Below are 18454 nucleotides of genomic sequence, written 5' to 3'. Positions count from 1 at the left end.
GAGGACAAAAACCTGCAGGAGCAAATATCCGCAGCACGATGAAGCGTGCGTCTGCTGCACCAAAAGTTTGGAGACGACTCAACACATTTTAATGTAATACCAAGATATTCGCCATGACATGATCGTATAGAATGTACACTTTCTAGAAGCACTGGAATTCGAAGCTGATAAGAGCGTTAGCTGGTCAGTGGTCGAGATAGGCAAGAGACCTTAGAGTATTGGTGAAAAAAAAAAGGCAGGAGATAGATGGAGCCAAGTTTGTTACAGGCATTGTTAACTTTACAATACCGATACAGAGGTTTTATTAAAAAGATAGAATGTAAACTAGAGACAGGCAAAATGCTAAACTGCAGCATATGTATATAATAAAACCTGCGTAGCTCAAGCTGGCTAGGTGACTATTTGTCGCCGCCCCACTTTAAATCATAATCATCATTGGAGCCTCCTACATTTCATAGAGTGTGCGTGATGCAAACCCTTCTCAGATGCAGGCTCTCTATAACAAAACGCTGTACACTTTAAGCCATACATACTGATCTGGGGAAAAATAAGGGTTAGCGTTATACCGAAGCGACGCATACACTTACGTTCTTTATGAGAGAAAAGGGGATTACTTAATGGTATTCCGCAATGTTCTGCGAATGAGTAGGAGGTACAATTGCAGCTGACTAAATGCATTGTATCTGTAGGTTATTATTTAATTATTAAATGCGGCAGTATCTATCTATCTATCTATCTATCTATCTATCTATCTATCTATCTATCTATCTATCTATCTATCTATCTATCTATCTATCTATCTATCTATCTATCTATCTATCTATCTATCTATCTATCTATCTATCTATCTATCTATCTATCTATCTATCTATCTATCTATCTATCTATCTATCTATCTATCTATCTATCTATCTATCTATCTATCTATCTATCTATCTATCTATCTATCTATCTATCTATCTATCTATCTATCTATCTATCTATCTATCTATCTATCTATCTATCTATCTATCTAGCCGCCTACGTCTTGGTGATCTCATATCGTATCGTTAACTTGGTATTTTCCAAATATGGCATACTATGACAAGAGTGCATGGCGAACATAAATGATAGGTCATGACATGAATATCATGACATGTGTGTCATGTAGGTCATGAAATTGCTGCATACGTCTTGGTGCTCTCATGGTCGTTTCGTTAACTTGGTATGTACCAAAATTGGCATAGTATGACAACAGTGTATGACGAACATAAATGATAGGTCATGACATGAAGGTCATGACATGCGTGTCATGTAGGTCATAAAACAGCAGCCTAAAATGACACTGACCCAGCGAAAAAACATTAACACTCTAAAACCACTGAAATGAGTTCGGACGTGGGTACTAAGTGAAGGCAACACTAAAGGATGATGCTAGAAGTCATAGTCATGACCATGACTCAGAAAAAATGACAATGACTCAGCGAAAAAGATTAACACTCAACAACCAATGGAATGGGTTCGAATGTGGCACTGAGTGAATGAAAAGGCTAAAGGTCAGTGGTTGAAGTCATAGTCATGAGCATGGCTAAGGCTTTCGCCTTAAGTTCTCCTAGGCGTTCCAAAAGGGACACCTGAGGACTCATGACGTGAATGTGATGACATGTGTGTCATGTAGATCATGACAAAGCAGCCTACGTCTGGTTGCTCTCATGGTCGTTTTGTTAACTTGGTAGGCTCCCCTGCACACTGCTTCGCATAACATCGATTCCCACAGGGCGTGGATCTGCCGGCTTTGTTAAAATATGAATCAATGCATTCGATCGTATTTTCTTTCCCGGAGATGCTCTGTAGCAAATAAAGTGACTACGGTATCGCCTTATAGTCACTTCTTCGCATTCTGGCTTGGGTCAAAATCACCAGAAAAATGAATTGTTGTGTGAAGATTACCTTTATGTTTCTTATGTTTTCTCCCGAAGGAGTGGTAGTAATTCAATTCTAAGCCTGAAAAATACGGCCTTCACTGCGCGTTGCATAGCGCAGCTTCCAACACCGACACCGCGCTCCAATGCCGACATCGCATTCCAGGAGACCTGCTTCTTGAATGCGTCTCTCTCTCGTTCTCATAGCACGCAAAACCTCTTCACCTTTCAGAGCACGAGCGTACGAACGAGCCAGCTGTGGACGAAGATGACGACGCTCGCACGCAATCATATGGCTCGCATAAATGGATGCTCTGTTGGCGTGGCTAGTTAAAAAAAAGAAAAGAAACGTGGCTGTTTAGCCTAGTGGTTACGACGCTCGCCTTGGGACCGGGGGTACGCGGGCTCGAATCCCGCCTCGGCAAGCAAATTTATTTTCTTTCTTGGTAGTTTCTTGCTACGCACCACAAATTACGGCTGGCTTAAACAGCTTCGCTGTTAAAAAAAATCCGTACTGTGAACGTTTTGTCGGCTTGCATCATTCGCTGTATGCAGAGTTCATGCCTGCTGCTTTTACTGAGGTGCTTATTCTCAGGTTTCTACCTTCTCGACGCCATCGCATTGTGACGGACGTGAGGTTTGGAGGTCACAGGTTCGCCGAGATTTTCGAGGACAAAAACGGTGCCGGCTCTCTTACGTGCAACCTACTTGGAGACAGGTGGGTAGTGATGCGATTGTAAAACATGGTTTAAGGAAAAAAAAAGAAAAGAAAATAGGTCAACATGTGATAACATTCAGTTTTTGATGAGGGTACATACGAAGGAGAGAGCAATAACAGTTGTGAACAGCTGTGCCGAGAATTATAAACACTGGTTCTTTTTTTTTAAATAAACATTTATGCAAAACTGGCGTTAAGGATGATATTTGGTTAACGAATATACTAAGTTTCGCAGTGCGATGCTTCTGCAAACACGAGTACAACGACTGCATGCTGATAAAATATTGCTGCTCTTCACGCGTAGTAAGGTTTTAGCAATTTTATTACCTTATAACATAACCCTAAGGTAATGATTCTGCTGGGCGCAATGACATGACTGCTCCTTAGGTGACCAATCCTCATGCGATATTGGCATGCGTTATCAAGTGTCTACATTTAGTTAAAAATTAACGGAAGGACAACATGCAGAGTATTTCAGCAGCCATAGTTACTGCGACGTGTGAAAGGAAAACCGCCTCAGTATCCGAAATTTTTGGCACTGTGTGTCACCTCAACTAGGAGGTTTTATGTTATCAACGAAGTTGCCGATGCATTTGCAAGCAGTGCTGCTGAAACGACCTCAGTGGGCGCGCGCACTGTTTAATTTCACAGCGATTGTATTTTGCCGGGGATCTCGTCATTCGACCCAAGTGTCATTATTGCCATGTGCTTAGGAAGCTTCGAAACTCACGGAGCACTTTAATCCGTAGATGCGTAGATGTAGGAGGTCAACTCTCGGACTGTCTTCCAGTCACATCTGGTGTACCACAGGGCAGTGTGCTAGGCCCTTTGCTATTTCTATTGTATATTAATGATATTGTTGATATTGTTAAACCTGGTGTAGAAATTAGATTATTTGCTGATGATTGTGTCCTGTTTGAGGAAATTATTTGTACTAATTATTTCAACGACCTCAATACTAGTCTGGGTAATATACATGAATGGTGTAAACAATGGGGAATGTCACTAAACATAAGCAAATTCGTCTGCCTTCCAGTTACTCGGAAAAAGAATCCACTATCATATACGTACTTCTTAGGGTCTTTACCGTTACAGCAAGTAGCTACAAATATCTCGGTGTGATACTGACTTCTAACCTATCTTGGAATCTTCATATTGATAATGTTTGCTCATCTGCCTTTCGCAAGCTATGTGTCCTGAAACATAAACTTAGAACTGCTACTACTAATGCTAAACTTCTCTGTTGCACCTCTCTTGTCCGACCAAAACTAGAATATGCGTGCATTACATGGGATCCTTACACTAAACGTAACATTGATAGTCTTGAGCGTATTCAGAGAAAGGCTGTAAGGTTTATATATAACAAATTTTCCACGTCAGAATTTAACGCAAGCTAATGGCATACCACTTTTACAGGCACGAAGGCAAACATTTAGATTACAATTTCTTTTCGAACTTCTGAATAACAATCTAGCTCTAGATGTATCACCGTATTTATCACCCTTAACTAGCAGGCCCACCCGACACCACCAACAAAATGCGCTGACGCCATATTTTGCTCGCACTGACCTGTTTAAATTTTCTTATTTTCCAAGGACCATACACGATTGGAATTGCCTTACGGAGGCAAGTGATTGAGAGTTACCATTTTTTTCCTGCTTCGGTATTGGTCTTTTGTTGCTATTTGTTTTGGCTTTTGCTGCTATGTTTGTATTTGTATTGTCCACGCTGCTTGGACCTTGAGTCCGCAGTATTGAATAAATAAATAAATAAATCGAACGTGTGAACTGAAGGATCACGCAATCCGCCACCACACAGGACAGAAGTCGAAGGAATAAGCCGTGTCCTCATTAGGACTCGGGCAATGGAGCAACCATTCATACCTTCAGTGTGATGATTGGAAGAGCGGCAGTCCTACTTGATATGGCACTATTTTGTACTCTCCGTTGGATGACATAAGTAATAGAAAGTGCGGCCGTTTATAAAATACTATTAAGTCTAATATTTGAGCGTGAGATGCAGCATTGTTGAGTTATGAAATGCTCCTTTTTTATCCTTGTATCTAATGCGCTACCTGTTCAGCTATTATACGATATGTGCAGTATCACAGTGGATTTCTACATTTCTCACTTTTCTTTGCACCGGTTTCTTTGCATCGCTATGCAAAATCATAGCGACATGAGTTTAAATGATCGTTAGAACTGCTTACTTGAATATAAGCAGCAAATATGAATACTATTAATTTTATTAAAGCAAATCTGTACTTTTGCCATCGCCGACTTGCTTCTTTAATGACTGGGTATGGCAAGCAAAACGAAATTACGGTGACTGCATATAACTTATATATGTACTATGCCATGCACACAGGTGGTGTACTTCATCCTAATGTGTACTTCTAGTTCCGACAGCGTTTGTACTCTTCCGACAGGATACTTATAGAACATTTGTTGAAGTTTATTCCAAGCGCGCTTGTCACCGACGTAACGATGGATGAAATGGGAGTGTTCGTGGACAAGTGCGTCGACCGAGAGCCGGAGACGAAACGATCCTCGTTGTTGGATTTGTTAGGCACCGCACTTCAAAGCCTCTTGATATACCCAGGTAAACGTTTCTATTTTACTCATTCGCACCGCATCAACCAATATCGCACGAAATAGCGCTGACGCACGATACAGTGCAACTGCACGAATATGCACATGTCTCTAGGACACTTCGAATATCTCAGCGTGGGAATATTTTTTTCGCTAGCACGAACGCTTTGGCAATCCCTAGAAAATGTCTAAACGTGCAGCTAATACGTGCGCCTACTGAGATGGTGACGACAAGAAAAACAAGTACGGTGACATTTACACCAAAAGAAACAACTGACAAAAGAATATTTGTTAGGAAATAATGTTTGGCGGGAAGCAGTTTGTGACCGTTTATTGCTGTATGTCGTTTGACAGAGTTCACCCATAACAGATATTACGGCTTTAAACACCTGTTTTTTGCTTCCTGTAAAAGAAAGCTAATGCCAAAATATATTGTATTTCGTCTACCACAGGGCATTGATCAGAGCGAACTTAATAAAATCGATCGAACGTCACCATAAAATAGAACCTGCATTGACCGCACAAATGGCGAAATGCGGACATGGACGTCAAAGCAAAACAGTCTGATGATTGAAAAAAATTAGGTGTGATGCAGGATATGACACAGCAAAAAAAAAAAAAAAAAAAAGGTGAATGGGGGGGGGGGGGGTGCTCAGTTCATGTCTTCAATGGTTTCTTCCCCCCTACTGGGCAGGTAATGCAGTGAAGTTAACTAACCGTGGATTAACCTATTCAGCCCCTAATTACCAGTGTACGGCTGGCAAAAGTTAGTTCGATCGATAAGAAGTTCGTCCTAATTAAAGTATACGGAAAAAATTCAGAGCCCTTTCATTACTGTGAAGATGGAAGCCAGTGAAGCTGTGACTATGGTGGGTCTGCTATAGCGAATATTGCTATAGTGAATTTATATATTATCATTATTGATTATATTGAGCATACTCGCATGTTCGTCAAAGAGCAAGGACACCGGCGTCTTGTTTTCGCCCGGCGCGATGGCCGAGTAGTGTGTTTGCTGCGCCGAGTCCGCCCCATCGTCATAGACTAGCGTAGGAGCCACAGCGTTCATAGCCGCGGTACAATGCACTGGTAGCGTCAGGATCCTGTGAGATCTCTCCCGCTCCTGCTCTCGGCTGCTCATGCCCGCAAATCCAACGCGGGTTATGAGCGACATGTGATTTCTTTCTTATCTTCTTTCTCCTCTCTTCCTTATTTCCTTCCTTCCTTCCTTCCTTCCTTCCTTCCTTCCTTCCTTCCTTCCTTCCTTCCTTCCTTCCTTCCTTCCTTCCTTCCTTCTTTCTTTCTTTCTTTCTTTCTTTCTTTCTTTCTTTCTTTCTTTCTTTCTTGTACGTGGATCATCCCCACATATCCCTGGCTCATACCCGCATATTCAATGCGGGTATGAGCCACCCGTGATTTTATTATCGTTAATCGTATCGTAACTGACGAACATGTGATGTTGATGCGATGACCTATCAGTCATGTTAGTCATCCGTTTTGACACCTCTGCTAAGGCACAACTGGCGGGAAACCACCACGCACATGTAGACGAAATAGTGATCACGATAGCTTTCTTCTGCACGAGGACACAATCCTTGGGGACCTAGGATTGTCCTTAACAGCTTCTCTGTGAAAAGGTCAGAGCAGTGCTCTCTTAAGAGCGGCATTATATGGCGTGATTTTAATTGAAGTCGTGTTAAATTTAAACGCTTTCAAAAGATAAACGCGCGTTTCTTTCCAACATGCTTCAAGTGGGGCTGTTTTCAAGCCTGATAATATCCACAAAACGACAAAAAGCTTTTTGTGAATTCGACCGTAGGGCCAGTATTTAGAAGAAGCTCTCACGCTACTATTGTTCGTAAGAAGAAAATCTTGTTTGCTGACACGATATTACTGAAGGCGGCTAGCCAATGGCAGGGGGCCTTTACTAACGATAAGCTTTGTGACAATGGCGTCTGAGATTTCTAACTTTGGCTATCTTGTTCTGGAAAATTTATTTTGTTGCGGTTTCGTGGCCAAGTATATCATGTGATTGGAAATGAGTCATTGGGCCCGAAAGTGTTAACGATACCTTTTGATTATTGTGAAACGATAAAAATATAGAAAGGCCACGTATGTGTATTAACATATCAATAGCAATTGTTGTTTTGATGGTGCCACAGGTAAAGGGTCGAACCCTATAAGGCAGTGAGAACAAAAAGAAGCGACTATACCTGGTCGTTCAATCATTCAATAAAATTTGTAATGTCGGTGGTTTTAAGAGAAGCTGCCATGTCGTTTATTGAAAGAGTGTTACTAGTGCTTTAATTGCAGAGAATCTAAATCAGAATAAAGTTTTATTATTATCACATGTCATTACAGGTTATTAAATACAGAAGGAGGTTTCAGAGTCATAGACGCAATCGGCACCTCTTGTCCATAGTAAACGTTAATGTAGTTAACATGATTATTAGCAGCAGTAACATAACAAACTAATACGCTTATGAACACAAAAATACAACATATAGAGAACTAAGCTTGAATGCAAAAATAAAAATACACTAAAATGAACTACTAAAAAGAAAACATGTTTAACATTTCAGCTACAATCATCGCATAAAATTTTGAATTTCTATTTGTTCTTCTTTAGGTTAAATGTTGTTGTGCCTGCTGTGGTTAAAAATCTCGTGTTGAGTTCACAAAGCGTCCCATTCGTAAGTTCGCTTTGAAATTAATCAGCCATCTTTGCTAATTTTATGTTCCGCATAACGATTGGCTGGAATTTGCTCTTTCTTGCGTAATAGATTTTCATGACTGCGGACGCTGGGGAGGAATACACAAGGCTTTGCGTTGGTAAATGATGTTTACAACTGAACGATGACTTCGCTAATAATATGCTCAATATCACAATAAGCCGGTATGTGCTCTTAAGAGGAAGCGTTGGCTCGGGGCCAACGCCGATATCGCCTATTCAAATACATGTAAAATGCGGAAATGCTTTTATGATACAACCCCTTGACCAATTTGAATCAAATTTCTCGCAGTTGAGAGAGAAATTTAAATATATAGTGACTGTAGGAAGCATAATTTTGACTTAAAGCATGTAAATAAGAAGAATGCTGTAAATCGACGTTTTAAAAAATGGAAGCACGAGGTTTACAAATTCGTAACAACATATCAAGAACTGTTATTGCAGTCCTGTTGAGTGCATCTGTTAAAACATCTAAAGGGGACAAATGTGTTTTGTTAATTTACACCTCACGAAAAACTGTTTACAACGGTTTAGCAATAGTCCTACTCAGAAATTAGTGTTAAACTTCAGAGCAGTTTACATTGCATCAATTGCGTCTGCTATAGATGTATTATTGGGTGAAGTTTGCGGAATTGCGATACATTTCATTGCTGATTGTCAGAGTTGTAAATTTGGAGTCTCGTTTGTCAAAATTTCTCACTTTTCAACAATTTTTAAAAACAAATCAACGGCCTACTGAAAATTCATTTCCCACAGTCACTAGATAATAACTTTTCCTTTTAAATGCAACAAAGCTTAACAGAATCGCTGCAGCGGTTGCCGAAAAAGAATGGTACCTCACTATTGCAGAAGCGCGGGAAACTCATTTCACCGTAGTTCGGAGCCTGGAAACATGCCGACAACTCTTCAGAATTTCTACCCGGAATTCCGCACACCCACTTATTTCAATGATAGAGAACCATGCGGGTGCACAGATACACGCCATGTTTTAAGAGAAGAGCATAGATCACGACTTCTACAATCGGTTATTTGGCACCTAGACCTCTGCTAAACACAAGGAATTCTACAGGCACCAAAAATAGAAACGTCAGTCGACGGTATTAAAAATAAAAGCGACGTTTCCACATTAGCAGCAAAACAATTAGATTAACATAAGCTATTAGGCAAGTACCAGGGATTTATTGACGTCTACACGGACGGTTATGTAATCAAAGAAAGTGCGTCTGCAGCTTACGTTATACCATCCTTACAGGTAGAGTACGCATGCCGGCTAGGACGCACGTCGTCACCAATAATAGCAGAATTGGTGGCAATTTTTCAAGCCACTTATTTTATCAAAAGATATGAGACATCAAAAAAGTGGTTAATTTGTTCGGACTGCTTATCGGCTTTAACTTGTCTTGAAAATGTTGATGACAGCCAACCACACGCAAGAATAACATACGAACAGTTTAATTTTGGCTACTGAAAAAAAAAACCCACTAAGTGATACTACAGTGGGTTCCGGGTCATTCTGGTACAGCAGGCAACGAAATAGCGGACTCGTTGGCAAAATCGGCCCATAAAGATGCAGAAATCCAGCTCATCCCTTTATCCGCAATGGACACGCAACGAATGTTAAGAGTACTAAAAAAGGACTTGTGTATGTCAACCGGGTTCAATGAAAATACTAAGGAATCAATTCTTTATGAAGTGGGCCCTGAACTGAAATACCAGCTAGATGTAAATATTTCGAATAGTACCGTGACACTTATTCATCAACTGTGCTTTGGGACAGCATACACCAAACATTTTCTTTACCGCATAAAACGGACTTCTTCCCCGGCTTGCTCCTGTGGCAATGACGATGAGGATGTTCACCAGCTACTTTTAGGGGCGAAGCTTCTTATAGCGGCACCCGTTCGTCCCCGTCGTAGTAGGTAGCCACGTCTAGTTTTATGAATTGCTCAATAGATGGCGTTGTGTGTCCGTATATGTATGTATACCCATATATACATATATATGTATACGTATAGTATAACCGGAAGCCGACTTCCGCTTCCGGTTCCACTTCTGTTTCCACTTCCGGTTCGGCTTCCGGTTCCGGAAGCCAGCTTCCGGCTTCCGGAGAACGCTTCCGGCGTTTTATAAAGAAAAAAATTCCGAAAGTTGTGTCCGTAGCGCGGAATCGAACCAGGGACGCCTCGCTTCCGAACGCGCGGCGCTAACCACTACGCCACGAAGCGCACATAGACACACGCACCACGATGGCAATAAATACCCAACATTAACGAAAGGCCGCGTTTCTAGCGCGTTTCTAACGCGTTTGTGCTAGCGCGTTACGGCCCGTGTAAGAAGCTGGTGTAAGACGCTGTGGCCTCTCCGCCTTACCTTCAACGCGTTTCGAACGCGCTGCCCAAGGCGGTGGCAAGTCAAGTTCAAGTCGAGGAGCGTTTATGAATACGGGGGGTATACTCTCTCAGCAGTCATGTGATGGCGTCGGCAAACGCGGTGCACGTTCCGGCATGTGTAAATGGCTGCGTAAGACGCTGTGGCCGCTCCCCCTTACTAGAGAGTACTGCACGTTTCTAACGCGTTTGTGCTAGCGTCCCCTTAAGCGGGAGATCCGATGATTCCCTCCGGAGCTTCGCCCACTCATCATCATTCACATCGTGGATATGCTGTGATTTTTTGAATGCCCTGTATATGCGACCCACGGACGTAAACTGGAACAAGAGCTACAATACACTGACTGATCCTCACCTACCTTTCTCGCTCGCCAAATTGCTGGGCCTATGGCCATAGGAAATTGCTCAGTGAATTACTCGAACATTTTTTCGATGACACAAGCTTCCTTAACACTTACTATACATTACATTGAATAGTCACACTGTGTAACTACAACTTGCTTCTAATATTTGTAATTATTAGCGCTTGTATATCACGTGCTATACTCTTTCGTATTCTGCGCAGTCTCATCTGTTTACATGATCATCACAGTCAACATCGCGGCCGCTTGTGTGTGTTTGTGGCTGTTTACAAACTCATTGTGGTGCGACTTGCCTTTGCCGTTTACATTAATATGTTCTGAGAGTGTATATGACTGTGTGCTGTGGGTTTCTGGCCATGTGACGTTGTTTCTTTTCATTTTCTCACTACCTATATTTTTGATATTGTTGCTTCTGTCATGCGAAAAAGGAGTAGCCATCTCCATTTATAAGGTGACTACATCTCCTTCCTTTTATTTGCATTTCAATACAAAAAAATGGTCTCTCCTTTATCATGTAATTATATACATGAGACGCCGAGCTAAAGCACCCTCTTAATTAACAACACTTCCAGTGTAATAAGATTTTCGTGAAGGCCAGCCATCAAATAAATTTATTTATGCAGTGTGTTAGTGTAGTTTCTTGCTCTTGGAAATATTATTTAGGTTGGTGATGTTATTTATTGTTTATTTGATGTTGATGTTTAGTGTTTTGTGATGTTATTTCAGTGGATGTGTATTACTTAGATTACATCCGCACGCGAAAAGCCTATATGAAGTAAATAAACAGCAACATTAGGCACATTTCGGTATAACGCTGATAAATGCAGACAATCTGGTCTCATGGCCGCCAAATCAAGTGAGAGAGGGTTGAACGGTTTTCTGCAGGAGTGAAAAAAAAAGAGAAGAAGGTATGCCTCAGCAATGTATGAAAGCACTGACGTGCACATAACAATCCCGGCGAATTTTTTGAGGCTGCAAGCATCTTTGTTTTTTTTTACTGGCCCTCTCAAAGTTTTCTGTATTCACGCACAGTGAAAGGAAGCAAAATCTTCTTTTGCACGCGCAAGGACGCGTGAAAGAAGTAAAAGCTGATGCTACAAAATTTGCCACGCAGGTACCAAATGGTGTGGAGCTGGCGACATTGCCAAGAACTACGACGACTTGGGGAGGGCCAAAGATATTGATATGTGCTGTCGCGACCACGATCACGCCTCAGACAACATATTGGCATTCCAGACAAAGCACGGAATCAAGAATTATAGGTTCTATACAATGTAAGCTTGACTACAGTCGTTACACTTCTGAAACTTGGCGAATTCCACGTGAAAAAAGAAATAATCTAAGAAAATTTGACATCACCTAAAGTTTGTTTGAACCCCAATTTCAAGATTTCTGACGGTAGCAGAAGGCACGATTAGCTCAAATTATTTATCAAATAAGCCACTATAGATGGTTTAAAAGGCAACGTAATGAAGATCTGTTTTTCATCGGATCTCGCGTGATGCATATTCCGGCATTGACGAAATGACCCCCAAGGGACAGCCACGTTGCTGTAAAACCCATAGTTTCTTACAATATTACTTAGAGGGAAGTGTGGCGTCCGTGTCTATGCGAGTTTTCTAACGTGCTCTATGCCACCATAGGAATGCCTAGAAGTGGGTGTGCGACGCTTGTTTCGAACTTAGCTTGGCTTAAAACATAGTCAGTACCGCAGAAATAAAGCGCTATTTGAATAAAGTAATTACAAGTCTTTCTTTAGGCGTAATACACCTTTCATCATTCGTTATTTTTTATTGTTTATTCGCATTTTATATAACAAGAGAGTGAATAAAAGAAAAAGATTGCGGTGGTTTAGCTTTGGTTAACCCAGGTTGATAGCGAAAGCTTCACCGCCCTGGCTATATAGGCCCATTGTCGAGCTGTGGCCGAGGTGTGGTTTCGCAATGATATACAGACATGTTTGCATTGAATACAGTGTTTATTCATAATTTTTATGCCTATGAACACACTGCGGTGATCAGTAAAGTAGTGAGGCTCGGTTGCAACTCGCAGCCGGGCCCAACTCTACTCGGGCAACGGCGGCAATGTCTCCTTTCAGGCTCCGTAAATGCCAAAATATAGTCTGACGTAGCGTGAACGCGCGCACACGTTATGTCACGTTGGCGAGAACAACAGCGGCTATAGTTCGACCGATGGTTTGACGTACTGGCGCCGCCAACGTAACCGGACGTCGACCAATGCGCTCCGACGCGCCCGGCGTCTGATGACGCTCGCCCGCGTGCCGATGTGCTATAAACACACCTTAATGATCTCTTGTGGTTCGACCTCTAGCTCTCAAGGTGAAAACTGTTGAGTCGCCGACGGCTGCCCGAGGTAGCGTAATGAAGCTTTCGCTTCAAAAATAATGAGCCATTCCACTCTGTGAAGGTGGATGACCAACGAAGCTGTTAAGCACACGACATAGAGGTGACGCAGAATGGGGAGGCCACGTATAGTCCGAACTCCCGAGGAGCAACGCGCCGACGAAGAGCGACGAGAGGAACAGGGACAAGAATTCAATCTGCGCTGGGAGTACGCACTACACGCGGCCTCCCCATTACTACGGTAGGAGTAAAATTCCAACTGGAGAACGGCACATTGTCTTGTATACACACGCGACGGGGCCGCCGCACCGGGAGAGCGGCAGGAAACTATAGGCACGCAAGCACACTGACAAACAGAGGCCGATGGGAAAGTAGACATGGCCAACCCGGGTCGGCGTTTAGAGCTACGATGCGAGCGTAGTATCTGTTGTTACCCTTGTTCCTCGGCCATCTTTGGGTCCCAGGTGCGACAAGGCTAGTTCAAGGGCGCATTACAGGTCCCGGAGCCCACCACAGAGAGTCCACAGGGGTATGTGCCATGGCGCTTAGACCCTTTCTGCACTGTCACCAGGATCGGAGCACATTTTTGCACACTCACGCGAAAATGCACGGAAGCCTAGCAATAAACAGGTTCGCTGTAAAACAATCGATTGCAACGGACGCACGCTGAGCGTAGACCTTGCAGTGTTTATTCCAAGTTTAGCGGTCTTCGGTGGTAAACCCGCCTGATATACTTGCTCAACACAGCACGAATCCTCAGTAAAAAAAAAAAAAAAGAAAAAAACATTCACGTGTTATTAAAGAAAAATAAATGAAATTTTAGACGCTACCTTAGTAAAAAAAATCAATCATTTCGACAGACGGAACTTTGCTAGGAAGAGGCACCTTTAAGGTTTCTTGGCGTTGCGAGAGAGATGCCTGTCGAAAGCCATCACTTGCGCTCATGAAGCAGACACGAAGTGACACAGGGTAGCGCAAGATTCCCTGTGTCACGTTGTGTCCGCTTTATATCCAGTGTTCGTTTCGTCCCTGATGCGTCCTACGCTACTTAGCGCAATAAAAAACGAAAGCATATTCTTATCGTCGAGCTGGGTTATTCGAAGAGGCGGACACTATCAGCACGAGAAACCGAATTGTAGCTGGTGAGTTTGCAAGACGCACCCACTTGAAATGAATTTCCAGAATGACACCAGTTTCTAGATATTATTTGCCAAAGTGTGGGATGAAATACATGGGCGTTCCAGTTACTTTTGTGGTTCAATGTATAAAACAACATTTTGGTAAGAAAGCAAGTGGAACAATAGTGCATTTTTAAGGCGAGTATGATGGCGCATATCTCCAAACTGGTGTCATTCTGGAAATTCATTCCAAGTGGATACGCCAGACAAGTTCACCGGCTACAATTCGTAAATTGTAATATGTGTCGTAAAGTAATTAACTCACAAGTTAATTAGTGAACTTTTGTTAATTAGTTGAATGTGTGTTTCGATTTCTCGCGCTACTAATGTCCACCTCATCGAATAACCCAGCTCAATGATAAGAACCATGCCACACGCCACAGGCAATTTCTAAAAATTCCGTAAACTTAAACACCCTGTATAACACTGTTGGCATAAACAGCGTTAAAGTTGTCTGTCAGGTCATTTCGTCACTCGCGTCGGTCGTGTCAGTCATGCTCATATTGTTGGCTTTCTGCTTTTTTATTTTTTACGCACGCAACAGTATTTCATTTTCAGTGCACACCGGTATGCGTGATGTATAGTTCACAGGTTTCCGCACTCAAGATTGATAAGGGGCAAAGCCAAGACGATCCGCAGAAATGACAGTTTCACTGACGTGCTCGAATAACAGTTCGACGGCAGAGATCTGCAGGGATAGGCGAATTAGGAGACACGGGTGTTTTGAGTGTGATTCTAGGCCCTTCATTCTACGCACAGCACCTGCCCCAACCCATTTCTTTCATCCATCTTGGGATAAAAGATGGACACGCAGGGGTCAAATGCTGCAATTTAATCAGCGACAATGGAAGAGGGCGCAGGAGCACACGTACAGAGGACCATCTCTTTACAGTGGTCAGCGCTTTGCAGTATGTCGCACCAAGTGGCCCAAATTGAAGTGCTCCTCAAGGGTAAAATGCCTTGAAACAGGTCGGCCAACATTTCGATAGGTGGACCTAGCTATCTTTGTTAAAGGCGGCTTTGCAATCCTTTGCGTCCAGATTTAAAAGGTTAGAAGACTGACGTCACCTGATGTCGCTGGCGGTGGCGGCTGTCTGCAAATGAAAAAAAAAAAAAAACTGAAAAGAAAAGGAATAGTTTCATTTCGCGATTCTAGGCATAGTTGGGGAAAGGGCTGAGTTGAAGAAAGAAAGGGAAAAGTGGGGGAATTAAAGAGAGACTAATTAATGTATAAGGGCCTCACAGAAAAGAAGGTATTGCGGGAATGAAAAACTATTGAACTATGGCCCCTATGCAGGAACGAGACTCTTGTGGGAATTTAGAGCTACTATAGGTTGAACTTATTCCAACTTCAAGCCGACCTCTCCGCCTTTCTTCAAATTAACATCTCTCTCTATTCCAATTTGGTTGACGACATTTTGGATATGCAGTAAGGTCCTTACGTTCCGTCTCTTTTGCAATGCACGAACAGCGAAATTTCTCGTGCTTCAGGTTATGTTAAGGTTAAAGCATTTTTCAGGAATATACGTATATTTATTTGGTTTCAGATTCACAAGACAAAAAATCTATATCCCCTGTGTTTTTTTTTCTTGTTGCGAAGAGATTCTGCTCATGGGCTGAGTTGGACGTTTCCGGAGGGCCTAAGAAATTTATTTCGAGTTTTGCTTAACAATGCTTGTTATTTCATGGGCATCATCACGCAAAAGATATAAAAGGAAGCAATAGAAGCCTATAAAAACTAGTCTGTTTTCTGGCCTACAAAACGAACAGGGGTAACATCTACGATAAAGAACATACCCCAAAAGAATGAAAGAGCTCGTATGATTTCCTCCATTTTTTTCCCTTTTCAGGACCAACTGCGACGACGATGAGAAGTTCTTCAACTGTCTTGTGAACTCGAGTAATGTTGTTACGGCATCCGTCGGCATCGCTTACTTTGATATGCTCAGAACCAAGTGCTTCAAGTACGGACATCCTTTAAAATGCACCAGCTACAATCCGTAAGGCTATACGCGTTCATTCGATTGCGCTTCGCATGCCTCGAACGTCCGTATTCCTAGACATGCTAGCTGCACAATCTAACGATGGCTTTCTCAGGTGATGGCACAGTAATCCTCTTACAGTCGCGTTTCATTTCTCTTAAAAATGAGAAAACAAATTGGCTTCTAAACTTGCGGTGCATGGATTTCTTGATAACTGCCTTACACAACACTAAAACTTGACAATAACGTAATGAAAGTGCCGTATTAAATATGCAGCTCTGGTACTACTGGTTTGTTTTAATAGAAAGAAAAATGGCACCGATGAAGCTTTTCGAAGCCTACCATTCACATAGTTAACAACACAAACATATATACCCGAAAGCCTGTGAAGTAACGAAAAGTTGGCATTAACTTCTTTAGCCAGATAATTGCGAAAGATCGTTCACGCTAGCGCCTGTGGAGCTATGCTGGCCTTTTAAATCACGTACAACTTCGATAGTACTAGACCATGCACTAACTGATAATTGGATGATTGATTTTGGGTCATTGGTCTGAAGTGAACAGCGCAGCCGCGTAGTTACGCAATATCTTCTGTTCGTCATCATCACTCATCAGCGTTATTTTAGTAAATTCATATTCTTATCACATCACCAATAAGATCTGCGGAAAGCAAGTACATTTAAGGGGTTATACTTTTTGTTTATCTTATTTGTATTATCCAGACTATCACGACTTTAGCGCAACATTAGTTTGTCAGGTGATTTTTTATATACCTTCGAGCGTTTGCATATACCCTACGCAAGACACAATCAGTTGACTAAATTTATTAAGCTGTCTATAATCTTTACCAGGAGAAAGGTTATTCCATAAATTATCTCCGTTTCTTTACTCGGAGTGAGAGTATAAAGCGAATTTATGTTATGACTGCTACGTTCCATCAGTATTCCATTCTGAGGTTGTATAATACTTTTCAAACTATACATTCCGGTTTCTCAAAATTAAACTGTTCAAACGCTAGTTTTTCAGTCCGGTTCTGAGAGAGGGGATTGTTTTCTTTACATTCATTGTGGCATCCGATTCTTAGTAATCATCCGCAACTGGAATGATAATTACCATAGCGTTCCATGCCAGCAGCTGTCATAATGAAAAACGACTGTAACGTTTTCTTCTCGACCCTCGCAGCAATAATGTGCCAATAATATGCACTGTTCACAAAAAACTTTCTTTGCAGGTTTCGCATGCTGCTTGTTCGACCACCTTGCAAAAGCCAAGTGGAAGACACGTCGAAACCTAAGAGATGGAGTGTCGAGTACCCGCCGAATTTCTTAGAGGCTTTCGTTAACAGGAAGAAGTGCGACCTTAGGAATGCGCTCTCGGCACCAGAGGATGATGGCACGGAGTATTAAAACTGATGATGCCGCGGAACTAACTACACAGCGAAATACGCGTCGTAGGGGCTTAATAAAATTAAATATGGAAGCTTCTAACTTGATTGTGAACATACCGTAAAAACCGGAATATATGTCGAACTTTTTTTCAAAAAACCATTGCGAGAAGTCGACCCTCGTCTTATATACCGGACATTGGCGGAAAAATTATGGAAGTCTTGCAACAATGGGCAGATGAAGCAAATAGCCGCCTTCGCCATCGCATTCAGGCTGATTGTTTACATTTTGTTTGAAAATGAGCGGAAGCCGACGGCAATTCATCGTCGCCTTCAAGAAAAGGGCGATTGAGTGCGCGGAAGCCCACGGCAACCCGCCAGGTTGCCATTGAAAAAGATTTTTGTCATTTTTAGAATTGGTTAGTTGGGGGGTCGACCTATATTCCGGTTCGACCTATAGTCCGGTTTTTACGGTACATCGGCGATTACATGTTAGTTATGGTGGCCGTATTTTCTGCGCAAGTGTCACTGGTGCACGAAAAATGCAGTCAATCTAGCGGCTGAGTTTAGCGGCAACCAGGTTGCGCGCACTGCAGTTCCCAAGTAGCTTTGGCAGTTGTTGTGTGAAATACTCGTATAAGCTCCGATGTCTCGGTGAAAACTCACCGCGGAAAAGCGTCCCATGTGGTTGATGCTTAAACAAAACAACTCATATATAGCATGTAGCTTAATTGCATCAAGGCACCGATCGCTATCAGCTTGACATCAGGTGAAATAGTGCATAGAATGCAGTACCGGAATAAGAAACAGCGCTACACAACTTGTTTCCGCGAAGAGGCGTGAAATTATGGTGAGCTTAA

General features: G+C 42.3%; 1 protein-coding gene across 1 annotated transcript; it reads left to right on the top strand.

Moving 5' to 3' along the window:
* The first annotated feature begins 5077 nt into the window (after positions 1-5077).
* On the top strand, positions 5078-17656 carry LOC119456292 (acidic phospholipase A2 PA4-like). The gene is made up of 4 exons (XM_037717985.2): positions 5078-5220; positions 11802-11961; positions 16079-16228; positions 17442-17656. Exons 1-4 carry the CDS (start codon positions 5106-5108, stop codon positions 17614-17616), a joined length of 600 nt encoding a protein of 199 aa, XP_037573913.2. The 5' UTR covers positions 5078-5105; the 3' UTR covers positions 17617-17656.
* Positions 17657-18454: the final 798 nt, after the last annotated feature.

The sequence above is a fragment of the Dermacentor silvarum genome, chromosome 6, assembly GCF_013339745.2.
Source record: "Dermacentor silvarum isolate Dsil-2018 chromosome 6, BIME_Dsil_1.4, whole genome shotgun sequence".
NCBI lineage: Eukaryota > Metazoa > Arthropoda > Arachnida > Ixodida > Ixodidae > Dermacentor > Dermacentor silvarum.
This window is presented reverse-complemented; position numbering and strand designations above follow the sequence as displayed.